Source organism: Mesoplodon mirus (genome assembly GCF_964341445.2).
Source record: "Mesoplodon mirus genome assembly, chromosome: 15".
NCBI lineage: Eukaryota > Metazoa > Chordata > Mammalia > Artiodactyla > Ziphiidae > Mesoplodon > Mesoplodon mirus.
The window spans coordinates 26,945,847-26,958,940 of record NC_138991.1 but is presented as its reverse complement, the minus strand read 5'-3'; the positions used below and the strand labels follow the sequence as shown (position 1 = coordinate 26,958,940).

Genomic DNA, 13,094 nt, shown 5'->3' with positions numbered 1-13,094 from the left:
ATAGAGCTTGTCATGGCTGGTTATTTTTGGTTTGATAGTGAAGAGAGACAGGGGCCCTTGGAGGTTAATTTCAGATGAATGTGGAAATAGGTTACTTTGCTTCTTTTGCAATCTTCCTCAATTGTGTACTTCCCCCTATTTGTTTTCCCTTTCCATTTATTTCTTCCCCTAGAAAAAGTCAATATTCATCTTTAGCCTGTAGAACTCTGCAGGTCTATCTGTATCTTTTATGTATCACTTCCACCAGGAAGCCTTCTCTGACCCTCCTTCATCTATTCCCCTTCTCTGCACTTTCACAGCAAAGATCACCCTGTGTCAAAATTACTGTGAGTTCCTTAAGGGAAAGGATTATATATATCTTTTCAATCTTTGTTTTTTGGAAACAAAAATTAGCCATGTGATGTGATGGATGGCACTTGATAAGCAGTTTTAAAAGGAACCTAACTAGTTCATAACATATGGGAGAAACCTTTCCCTGTCTATCATAGGATTATTGGTCAGGAAGAGCTATTTCTTCACTCAGAATGTTTCTAGTTTTGCAAAAGTCTGAAGTTGTGGTGGATTCAGATAATTTTGAAATGTGAAGCCGATTCTCTTGCTTGGCAGCTTGATTTGTGTGGGGGAATGTGGTTGACGCATGTGCCTTTTTCTTTTTTCTTTTTTTTTTCAGTGAAACCTGTTGACAGAAATTCAGTCTTGATTAAGGGGTGCAGGAAGGCATCCAGTTCCACCTTGCTTGGGGCTCTCATTTAAACAGTTAGTGTTGGCCTTGGCCTGTTCTATTTCCCACTAGTCCTTTAATTTTTGAGGGTTTCACATCCTAATATTTATTATTTGTGGGAGAGGCAGCGTAGTGACGCTAGCATAACCCAGTAGTTACTTTTGGTTTTGTTCATGTACTTGTGCCATCACTCTTTATTGAGGAGAATCAGACTTCTCAATGGATATGTATTTATCTGTTTGTTCCCCTCTTTTGGTCAGGGGGTGGGGGCGAGGGTCTGTATTAGACCAAAAGATAGCTCAAAAGAAGCTTTTTGAAAAAGAGGTCGTTTATTTTTTAATATCTTTATTGGAGTATAATTGCTTTACAATGTTATGTTAGTTTCTTGTACAACAAAGTGAATCAGCTCTAAGTATACATATATCCCCTTATCCCCTCCCTCTTGACCCTCCCTCCCACCACCCCTATCCCACCCCTCTAGGTGGTCACAAAACACCCAGCTGATCTCCCTGTGCTTTGGAGCAGCTTCCCACTAGCCATCCATTTTACATTTTGGTAGTGTATATATGTCAGTGCTGCTCTCTCACTTCGTCCCAGCTTCCCCTTCCCAGCCTGTGTCCTCAAGTCCGTTCTCTACATCTGCGTCTTTATTCCTGCCCTGCCACTAGGTTCATCCGTACTGTTTTTTTTAGATTCCATATAAGGGCGCTAGCGTACGGTATTTGTTTTTCTCTTTCTCACTTACTTCACTCTGTATGATAGACTCTAGATCCATCCACCTCATTACAAATAACTCAATTTCATTTCTTTTTATGGCTGAGTAATATTCCATTGTATATATGTGCCACATCTTCTTTATCCATTCATCTGTCGATGGACACTTCCACGCCCTGGCTATTGTAAATAGTGCTGCAATGAACATTGTGGTACATGACTCTTTTTGTTGTTGTTGTTTGTTTGTTTGTTTGTTTTTTGCAGTACGCGGGCCTCTCACTGTTGTGGCCTCTCCCGTTGCGGAGCACAGGCTCCGGACGCGCAGGCTCAGCGGCCATGGCTCACGGGCCGAGCCGCTCCACGGCATGTGGTATCTTCCCGGACCAGGGCACGAACCCGTGTCCCCTGCATCGGCAGGTGGACTCTCAACCACTGCGCCACCAGGGAAGCCCATGACTCTTTGAATTATGGTCTTCTCAGGGTATATGCCCAGCAGTGGGATTGCTGGGTCATATGGTAGTTCTATTTTTCACTTTTTAAGGAACCTCCATAGTGTTCTCCATAGTGGCTGTATTAATTTACATTCCCACCAACAGTGCAGGAGGGTTCCCTTTCCTCCACACCCTCTCCAGCAAGAGGTTGTTTTAAAAAATAGTATTTTGGTTTTAAAATTTCATCTAAATAAAGATAAGGTATATTTAGGTTTCAGCCCCCTTTGCCTTTTTTTTTTTTTTTTTTTTTTTGTGGTATGCGGGCCTCTCACTGTTGTGGCCTCTCCCGTTGCGGAGCACAGGCTCCGGATGCGCAGGCCCAGCGGCCATGGCTCACGGGCCCAGCCGCTCCGCGGCATATGGGATCCTCCCAGACCGGGGCACGAACCCGTATCCCCTGCATCGGCAGGCGGACTCTCAACCACTGCGCCACCAGGGAGGCCCCCCCCTTTGCCTTTTAACCCCCACCAATCAAATGCAGTCCTAGACCTCAGAGGACATCCCTCCTTCAGATGTGTGAATAGTCTACTCTGGAATATCCACTGAGAGGTTCAGACTAACCTCCATCTTATTTACAGCAAAAATTTATATGCAAGAGTACAAACTTAGAAAAAGAGAAATTAAGGGGTGATATTTTAGTTTATGAGAAGATTCAGCTCAGCGCTTTCCTGGTATACTTAGAATAGGGTTTTTAATTTACCAAAGTGTTCTTTTTGCACAACTTGTCAGGAATGCTTAATTTTTCTATAGAGCAGAGTTTATTTCTGTAATTGTCTAACAGGTTAGTAAGATTTGGTTATGTACCTCATTTTTTTTTTTTTTTGGCTGCACTGTGCAGCATATGGGATCTTAGTTCCCCGACTAGGGATTGAACCCGTGCCACCTGCAGTGGAAGCGCAGAGTCTTAACCACTGGACTGCCAGGGAAGTCCCTACTTGCCTCATTTTTGAAGGAATATTTATAGGAAAACCCTGTATATTATAGTGACCCTAGATTTTGGAATCCTATAAACCTGGTATTAAAACTCAATATTGCTACATACTAGTTGGTGATCCTGGATCACCAGGATCCTGGAGTAGTTGAGCCAGTTCCTTATTTGTAAGATGGTGATGACTATATCTGCCTTATACATTGTTAATGCAGTTTAAATGAGATGATTTATGTGAAGTGCCTTGTAAAGTGCTTGGCCTGAGGTAGACAATCAGTATTTGGAAGTTATTATTATCTGTAAATGGTTTTGTCTCTCGCTCCTTGACAGTTGATATTGATCTACATAAATATCTATTTTTAAATAAATATGAGAGGCAGTGGATAAGGACACTCCCTTTAGGGCCTGTCTGGGTTCGAATCCTGGCTGTGCTACTTCTTAGCTTCATGACCATGAACAAATAGTAAATCTTTCTGTGCCTCATTTTCCTCATCTGTAAAATTAAGATAGTAACAGTACCTACTTTATAGGATTATTGTGAGGATTTAGTGAGTTAATATATAAAAACACTGTTTGGCTTGTCGTAAGGACTCAGTAATTAATAGCTATTATTTTTTTAGGTCAATACACAGGAACATTTTATTTTTATACAAAAGCACGAGAAAAGAAAATATTTAGCATTTGGTTACGTGAAATTAGTAGTCAGTTTACAGACCATGTAAATGGGAAGCATTATTTCCAAGAATCAAAAGGTTTAACAATTATTGCTGGATTGTAAGAATATTTAATAAAAATTCCAGAAAACCTAATGTCTTCTGGACTGTAAACATAGATTTAGGGGGAAATAATACTGCTTAATTAGTTCTTTAAACTGAAAAGGTATGTGTTTATATAGTAGAATACAAAAGTTCATATAGTGAAAAGTCTTCCCTTGACCCAGACCTCCCAGCTTTCTTCCCAGACCAAATGCTGTTAACACTTTTGTGTCTCTTTCCACAATAGTCTATGTATATATAAAGGTATATATGAGTATACGTTACCCCTTTCCCTCTTTTTTTAAAAAATAAATTTATTTATTTATTTATTTGTGGCTGCATTGGGTCTTTGTTGCTGCGTGTGGGCTTTCTCTATTTGGCGGCGAGTGGGGGCTACTCTTTGTGCGCAGCTTCTCTTTGCGGGGGCTACTCTTTGTTGCGGTGCGCGGGCTTCTCATTGCGGTGGCTGCTCTTTGTTGCAGAGCACGGGCTCTAGGCATGTGGGCTTCAGTAGTTGTGGCTTGCGGGCTCTAGAGCACAGGCTCAGTAGTTGTGACACATGGGCTTAGTTGCTCTATGGCATGTGGGATCTTCTCGGACCAGGGATCGAACCCCTGTCCCCTGCATTGGCAGGTGGATTCTTAACCACTGTACCACCAGGGAAACCCTGCCCCTTTCCCTCTTTTATAACCTGAATGGGAGCACACACTTGTGCATTTTGCTTTTCTCACTTAGTAGCTCTTGGAGCTCATTTTGTACAAATCACATATGTAAAGTTACCTAATATTAAAGTTACTTAATATTTCAATATACGGTTGTGCCATAATTTATTCACCTAATCTATTGGTGGAATTGGAGTTTTCAGTTTTTTGGCTTTTATGAACACTGCTATGTGAATTTTCTTATACTTACATATGTATAAATACATATCTGTAAGATAAATTTCTACATTTGGCAAGATGTATCAAAAAGAAAAATGTAAATTGCCCTCCACAGGGGCTAGCAGTGTAGCTCCATAATTTAAAAAAGGAAAGAAGGATGTGAGGGTTTAAATTTGAATACTTTCCAGGTGGTTTTCAGCAGCATGCTTTGGTGGAATCACAGTGTTTAGGAGGCTAAGTGGGGTTGCTGCATATTACATTCCTGCCTCTTCCCTCCCCCTGCTTTAGTTGTCTTCATTACATTCTTGCCTGGGAAGTCTTCCCAGTGACCTGGGTTAGGCATTAAGATCATGGGAATCCAAGATTTTCCCATGTCTTCCAGCATGTTTGTTCACAAGAACTGGAAAACTTCCTCCTTGCAGCAGGGGAATTTTAACCATTGTCAATTGCTGGAGAATCTTTCAACAATGTCCTTTGAATAGAAATGTGGTCAAGGAGAGGAGAGATATCAGTAGGTTAAAAGGCAATGATAATCTCATGCGGTAGTGTACTTCATAGCACTCAAAATACCTTCTCACTTGTTTATGGGAAGTAGGTAGGCAGAAAGGTGGAGTGACTTGCCCATTATCATATACATCAAGTAATGCCAGGGAGAGGGCTAGAATTCTGGATTTCTATGTTGGGATTGTTTTTGGCTTTAAGTGAAAGAAAATGTGACTTTAACAGCCTATATGAAAAGAGTTTTATTGTCTAGAGGTAGGTGGTTGCTGATATTTGATCATCAGTGATCAATAGCTCAGTGATATCAGGGCCATTGTATGTTATTCTCTTGATCATTTACTCCTGTGTATATGATGGCTGCTATAGCTCTAGCCATTACATCTGCCTTCAAGGCAAGAAGAAGGCTGAAGGAAGAGGGCAGGAGCAAGAGCTGTAGCTGTATCAGGTAAGTATGAGTTTTCCTATGAATCCCTCAGCAGATTCACATCATTCTCATTGGCCAGAACTGTCCCATGGCTACTCCAAGCTTGGAAGCTTGGCAATCAAGGAGGTGACTTCTGTTACAGTGCACTCCTTACTGTTTTGATGCTGTTCAATGAAAAGTATTTAATCATAACTTGACTTAAGCCACGTTCATCTCTAATTTTCATCCTTTTTTTAACTAATTATTTTTGGCTGCGTTGGGTCTTCATTGCTGCACATAAGTTTTCTCTAGTTGCAGTGAGAGGGGGCTACTCTTCGTTGTGGTGCACGGGCTTCTCATTGCGGTAGCTTCTCTTGTGGAGCACAGGCTCTAGGTGCACAGGCTTCAGTAGTTGTGGCACCCAGGCTCAGTAGTTGTGGCGCGTGGGCTTAGTTGCTCCACAGCATGTGGGATCTTCCAGGACCAGGGCTAGAACCCGTGTCCCCTGCATTGGCAGGCGGATTCTTAACCACTGCACCACCAGAGAAGTCCCTCTAATTTTCTTTATACTTATGGTTTATACTATATAATTTAAATATTTATACTGTCTTATTTATTGAGTCTGATAGGACTCCTGTCTAGGTTTTAATTCCTTTGTGTCTGAGACTAGATCTTCTACCTTTTGTATGAGACATATTGTCTCATCCTTGAATATTAGTGAGAAAGGAGCTCCGATATTATCAAGCCCACATTTATGACCTCTAGCAAGTGTGTAATATGAGTGGACTGCTAATAAATAGCTTATTGAGTTAAACTGAATAATGAAAGTAGAAATAGGGGAGAATGAAAACTTAGAAGGAAGATAATAAAGAATCCTCTATTCAGGGCAAAAGACTATGAAGAATGGATCTACTTGGAAAGAAATAACCGTACTATTTTCTGTGCAAATAAAGACTATAACTACATTAACATGCTCCTCTAATTCATAGGGTGAGAGGGCAGAACGATATAGGAAAAACACTGTGCTGAAGTCAGGGGCCTCAGTTCTAGATCTAATTCTGCTTTTATATAACTGTATGATATTGGGAAGTCTTTTAATCTCCCTTACCTTCAGCTTCCTCTTCTAGGATGGAAATAATAATTGTTGCTTTAGAGGATTGTTGAGGGTTATTAAAATAGTACAATTTAGTACCTCATGGTGTCTGGCATGTATAATCACCTTGGGGAACTGTTTTTACCGTAATCATTAGTAGTGTTGTGTGATCTTGGAGGACCCCATTTCGCTTTAATTAATCTTTATAAACTTAAAAAGTTAGGTGTTATTTAAAATTCCTCCCAATTCCAAAAGGTCATATTTCTACATTAAGTTCCTCAGTCGGCACATTGTTATAAAGGTATCTGTGGAGTTCTGGCTTCGGTGAGTTCATAAGAGAGACCATGGGAGAATGAGGTTCTCTGGTGTATAGGTTGATGTCGCTATATAAACTAAATATCTGTCAGAACAAATTCCTTCTGAATTACCCAAGTCCACTGAGAGAAGCTAATGAAATGATGGCCAAACCACTGAGCAGCAATGAGGTTGGGTGGAACTAATCTCATGGTTTATCTCACAGCATAGGTATAGTGGTATAAAATAGAGAAAATGAGCACTGAGGGCTGTTAGTGCCCAGAAGAGAACGGGCACACCTCTCTGGTAATGCTAGTGGGTATTACTCTTCTGAGGAATGTTTTCACAGTATGTGTCAAGAGCCAGCAATTCCATCTTTAAGAATTTGTCTTGGGACTTCCCTTGGTGGCGCAGTGGTTAAGAATCCACCTATGAATGCAAGGGACATGGGTTTGATCCCTGGTCTGGGAAGATCCCACGTGCCAAGGAGCAACTAAGCCCGTGTGCCACAACTACTGAGCCTGCGTGCCACAACTACTGAAGCCCGTGTGCCCTGGAGCCTGCGTGCCACAGCTACTGAGCCCATGCGCTGCAACCACTGAAGCCCACGCACTCTGGGGCCTGTGTGCTGCAACTACTGAAGCCCGTGCGCCTAGAGCCCGTGCTCTGCCACAAGAGAAGCCACTGCAAGGAGAAGCCCGCGCACCACAACGAAGAGTAGCCCCCATTCGCCGCAACTAGAGAAAGCCCACGCACAGCAACAAAGACCAAATGCAGCCAAAAAGCCCCCACATGGGCTTCCCTGGTGGCGCAGTGGTTGAGAGTCCGCCTGCCGATGCAGGGGACACGGGTTCGTGCCCCGGTCCGGGAGGATCCCACATGCCGCGGAGCGGCTGGGCCCATGGGCCATGGCTGCTGGGCCTGCGCGTCCAGAGCCTGTGCTCTGCAGCGGGAGAGGCCACAACGGTGAGAGGCCCGCGTAACGCAAAAAAACAAAAAAAAAAAGACAAAAAAAACCCCACAAAAACACAAAACATAAATAAATAAATAATAAAAAGAGAATTTGTCTTAAGGGAAGAATTAAGAATATGTACAGAAATTTAGCTACATGGTTATTCTTCTAGTAGTATCTTTAAAGTGAAAATATTGGGAAAATCCTAAAATAGGGGATAAGTAAATTGTGGTTGCTGATATATCTGTATTTATTGACAAGGAATATGCTCACGATATGTGAAGCAGATTCAGAATGTCAGTGATCCCATTTGAAGAAACAAGTGTGTGCGTGTGTGTGTGTGGAGAGAGAGAGAGACTGAGAGAGGTATTGTGTGTGTGTCTGGAGCAGTGTGGCATTGTAGGTTTTTATGAAAACTATTTTTGTGATCTAATTTTTTTTGTGATCTAATTTTTAAAAATGAGCATGTGTATTTCTAAAATAAGGGCTTACAGAAAGGTACTTAGTTTAATAATGTGTATGCAAGTTGTTACTTATATCTACTTCTCTTCCAAGATACAGAATACTTTAAGTACATGTCATTTCATGGATGAAGACAAATGGCTCATTGGGTTTCATAGGGAAATTATTTACCAGTGAGTGTGGCCTTTCGGCTATTTTTCAGAATACTTCCAGCTATTTTCTTAACCATACAAGGCTGGAGTGGGGGCTGACTTTAAACCTACACAGGTTTCCACAGCACAGAGGACACAGGACAGTACTTCTGTACAAAGTATGCAGAAGTAAGGATGGACCCATATGTTTGACATGTTTCTTTTACCTAATCTGCATGTTGTGCCTTTTATGTACTTTTTTTTTCTTTTATGTATTTTTTGAAGTCTTTCTCTTCATGCCCAGGAATAGTATTTTTATGAAAGTATTTCTAAAGAAAAAACCTGTACTTGGCAAAACTATATTGAGCTTTTACTATGTATGAGATACTGTTCTAAGCACCTTGATGGATGAGGTATACACAAGTGAGTAAAATTCATCCTTATCTACAGGAACTCAGCATCTACTAGGAGAGACATTTGCATAGTTAACTAATATAAAATTAGATGGTATAAAAGCACTATGGCTTTGGAGAGGCAACAATTAGGTGTGATAGGTGGAAACTGGGAAAGATTTTACAGAGAATTGGACTGGATTTGAATGATGAGTAAGATTTTGGTCAGTAGGTATAAAATTTAACGGTGTTTCAGAAATTGGGTTATTCAGGGCAGAGAGAAAGCACACTGGATGTGGAGGAGACTGGAAATGAGAAAACGGTAGATTGAGGAAAATAAGATAATGAATGTAAAACACCTAGCACAGTACATGGCATGTTGTAGGTATTCATCAAATTTGACCTCTTTCTAATTCCAACATATTTACCTCAAGGAGTGTCTTCAAGTTACTGAAAAAGCGAAGTTAACTGTTAGTGTGATTTGAAAAGTAAGGCATACTGCCTAGGTGATTTTCAGAACTGCAAATGTGATCGTAAAAGCAAAGTAATTGTTAGGCAATCAGTACCTTAAGATAAATGTGCCACCAAGTTTCTGAACTATTTCTTTCCTTAGGAGGTGACCTATTGAGAAACAAACCCTGGGCAAACCTGCTGTTCTGCACCAAGGGTGGAAAAAATGTCACAAGTTACAACCTCCTATTCCTATGATGCTCCAACAGACTTCATCAATTTTACATCTTTGAAGGATGAGGAAGATACCCAAAACATAGATTCCTGGTTTGGTAAGTATCTGCTTTCTCTGGTTGTTTTAAGGGTTAGTAACTTGCTTTGTGCTGGGGACCTTTCAAAAATAGAAGGGATTGTAGATAACCAAAATATAAATTCCTGCGCTTCCCTGGTGGTGCAGTGGTTAAGAATCTGCCTGCCAATGCAGGGGACATGGGTTTTAGCCCTGGTCCGGGAAGATCCCACATGCCGCGGAGCAACTAAGCCCATGCGCCACAACTACTGAGCCTGCGCTCTAGAGCCCGCGAGCCACAACTACTGAGCCTGCATGCCACGGTTACTGAAGCCCGTGTGCCTAGAGCCCGTGCTCCAGAACAAGAGAAGCCACTGCATTGAGAAGCCCGCACACCGCAACGAAGAGTAGCCCCTGCTCGCCGCAACTAGAGAAAGCCTGCGTGGAACAACGAAGACCCAATGCAGCCAAAAATAAATAAATAAAATAAATAAATTTATAATAATAAATAAATTAAAAAATATAAATTCTTTTCTGCACCAAGATACTTTGTCATCCCCGATATGATAGAAATAATCGAGATGCCCAGTATTTTGGGAATGGACTATCAGTAGAAATCAATGTTTTCCAGTTAAGAATGACAAATATTTAAGCTTTAGGGACATATGGTAAGATCTAGATGAAACAAAGTTGAGTGAAGTTCTAGGACATGTCTGTAGTGATGGCAGTCACATAAAAACTTGCTCTACTGTCACTGGGCATAGAGTATAATATTACAACTATGATGTTGACAGTCTTACTCAGATTTCTCCAGCTTGACTTGTATTTATTTTTATTTATGTGTATTAAATTCTGTGCAATTTTATCACCTGTGTAGGTTTGTTGATCTGCTGCCACAGTCAAGATATCAAACAGTTCTAACATCACAAGGACCCTGTGTTGCCCTTTTATAACTATACTCATCTCCCTCTTGCTGCTTCTCCCCAGTTCTTTTTTTGTTTGATTTTGGTCCCACCACAGAGCTTGAGGGATCTTAGTTCCCCGACCAGGGGTCGAACCTATGGCCCCTGCAGTGGAAGCAGGGAGTCCTAACCACGGGACCTCTAGGAAATTCCCCCCAGTTCTTTTTTTTTTCGTTGCGGGGCGCAGGCTCCGGACGCGCAGTTTCAGCGGTCATGGCTCATGGGCCCAGCCGCTCTGCGGCATGTGGGATCTTCCTGGACTGGAGCACAAACCCACGTCCCCTGCATCGGCAGGCAGACTCTCAACCACAGCGCCACCAGGGAAGCACCCCCCAGTTCATTTTTTTTTTTTTTTTTTTTCTTTTCGGTACGCGGGTCTCTCACTGTTGTGGCCTCTCCCGTTGCGGAGCACAGGCTCCGGACGCGCAGGCTCAGCGGCCCTGACTCACGGGCCCAGCCGCTCCGTGGCATGTGGGATCCTCCCGGACCAGGGCATGAACCTGTGTCCCCTGCATCAGCAGGCGGACTCTCAACCATTGCGCCACCAGGGAAGCTCCCCAGTTCATTTTTATTTTTTTTATTTTATTTTTTTTTGCGGTACGCGGGCCTCTCAGTGTTGGGGCCTCTCCCGTTGCGGAGCACAGGCTCTGGACGCACAGGCTCAGCGGCCATGGCTCACGGGCCCAGCCGCTCCACGGCATGTGGGATCTTCCCGGACCGGGGCACGAACCCGTGTCCCCTGCATCGGCAGGCGGACTCTCAAGCACTGCGCCACCAGGGAAGCCCCCCCAGTTCATTTTTAAATGGAGGGATTATACTACTCAGAACCCAAACTCCAAATAGAGATAGGATTGCCTGATGTTGGAGCAGGTGATATGACACAAAATTTGACACCAGGTCAACAAATAACGATGTGGTTTTATTTTTATATTACGTTGGAATAATATCTGAGCCCAGTGATATGTGAGGCTAGTATTTGTTGGGACTCCTTCATTTTCTTCTATCTCATGTCCTTATCCTCCTCATTAAGAGAAATCAGTATGTGATGGGGGATAGAACTTAGCCATTGCAGCTGTACTTAACACTTATAATGCAGTGTCCAAATGTGCTGGCTTATGCCATTCTCTTGGAAAAGGATTCTAATAAAATCCAGTGGATATCCTGAGAGGAGGGGTCTTTTGGGTGTGGTGTAGGAGGAAGGGTGGATAAGATGGCCAGCTGCTATAAAAGGTCTTCTCCATGCCCTTGGCCCACAGAAACCCTGAGGAAAGAGCTGAGTTGTCTATCTCTTTTTCCAAGTTTTTCTTGAAAACAAGAAAGGAAGTATTAATATAACAATACTATTAGATACAGTTTGGAAGAAAAAATGAATCTCACTATTTTTTTCAAAATCACCTTAGTTCTAATATATTACTTTCTAACTTTCTTCCAAATAATCACATCTTTTTACACAGTTGAAATCAGAGTGCACATTCACAGAGTTATTGCTGGGGCTCGCCACATTCCTAAAATTTCTATCAGTAGGCTGTTGGTAGAACACGCTTTTCACTGCTTTGCACTGGCTTTTGGGCATAGCAGAACCTAAGATAAAATTCCTTAAGAGAGCCTAACTCTGTTCCATACTCATACACCCCACACTCTCCTAGTTGAGGAAGAGCCTCAACACAATTAGACTATCAGATGTCCCTTGTAAGCCTTGCAGGTCTTGCTGGATACAGTTTTCTTTAAGAGAAACATGATGTATTTAGGTGGTAGATAAGGCCAGTTTATGCTTGTATGGTCCTGAATGTGTATCAAGCAAAGATAAGGAGCTATTCACAATGCAGAGTCTGCACTTCTTTTCTGTGATACATTGTTCAGTGTTGCCAGTGTTTTAGTGATAGTTTTTGCAGTCGCTCTGACATATAGTGTGTACTTATTCCGTTTTGAACACTAGAACTTTGCTGGTACTTGCAAATGAGTTAGAAGTATACTGGTAGGAGGCTTTATTTAGGCCCCATATTAAGTGTATGACACTAATTTATTTTGCTTTCTTGCTGATTGTTTACACGATGATGATTTTACCTTTTCACAGAAGAGAAGGCCAATTTGGAGAATAAGTTTCCTGGGAAGAATGGTACAGGAGGGCTTTTTCCGGGCAAAACTCCTCTGAGAACAGCTAATCTTCAGCAAGATGTCACACCTTTGAGACCAGGTAAGAAAGAACATCTTAGAAAAAAGCTGCTTGGCAGAATGGTCGAACAGTATATTAGGAACCTGAGGGATCTGGGGATATTACCTAAATGATGTATCCCTTGGATTTTAATTGGTGAAATGTGCTAATTCATTTATTCATTTCATGGTGAACATGAAACTAATGATGTGCTGCATTTTTTTTTTTTGTTCCTAGTCTTTTGGAAATTAAGCTAACATAGAATTTTATTGCCAGATATATAACTATTTTCTTTTTATGACTAGATTTAATGTAACCTAACCTCGGTCTGGCTGGGTAACAAAACAGCAGGAGGAAAGAATGTACTGCTTGCTAACTGTACAAGAATTCTTTGAGTCACGTATCTGATTTTTAAAGATGATTGACACTTAAACTAGTAGTTACTAAATCTGCAAGATACTATCTATTTGATTAAAACAAAAAAAGTTTCTTTAAATCCTCAAAAATGATTCTTGTTTTGAAA

The 13,094-nt window shown here is 41.7% G+C and overlaps 1 protein-coding gene across 3 annotated transcripts in view; it reads left to right on the top strand.

Moving 5' to 3' along the window:
• TPX2 (TPX2 microtubule nucleation factor) overlaps positions 1 to 13,094 on the top strand; it is a 55,889-nt gene that overhangs the window by 5,435 nt on the left and 37,360 nt on the right. For all 3 annotated transcript variants that reach the window (XM_082645836.1, XM_082645834.1, XM_082645835.1), the window contains exons 3-4: positions 9,332 to 9,500; positions 12,494 to 12,613. In XM_082645836.1, coding sequence (XP_082501962.1) covers positions 9,395 to 9,500; positions 12,494 to 12,613 — 226 coding nt within the window. In that variant the 5' untranslated portion in view covers positions 9,332 to 9,394. The remainder of the gene's footprint in view (positions 1 to 9,331; positions 9,501 to 12,493; positions 12,614 to 13,094) is intronic.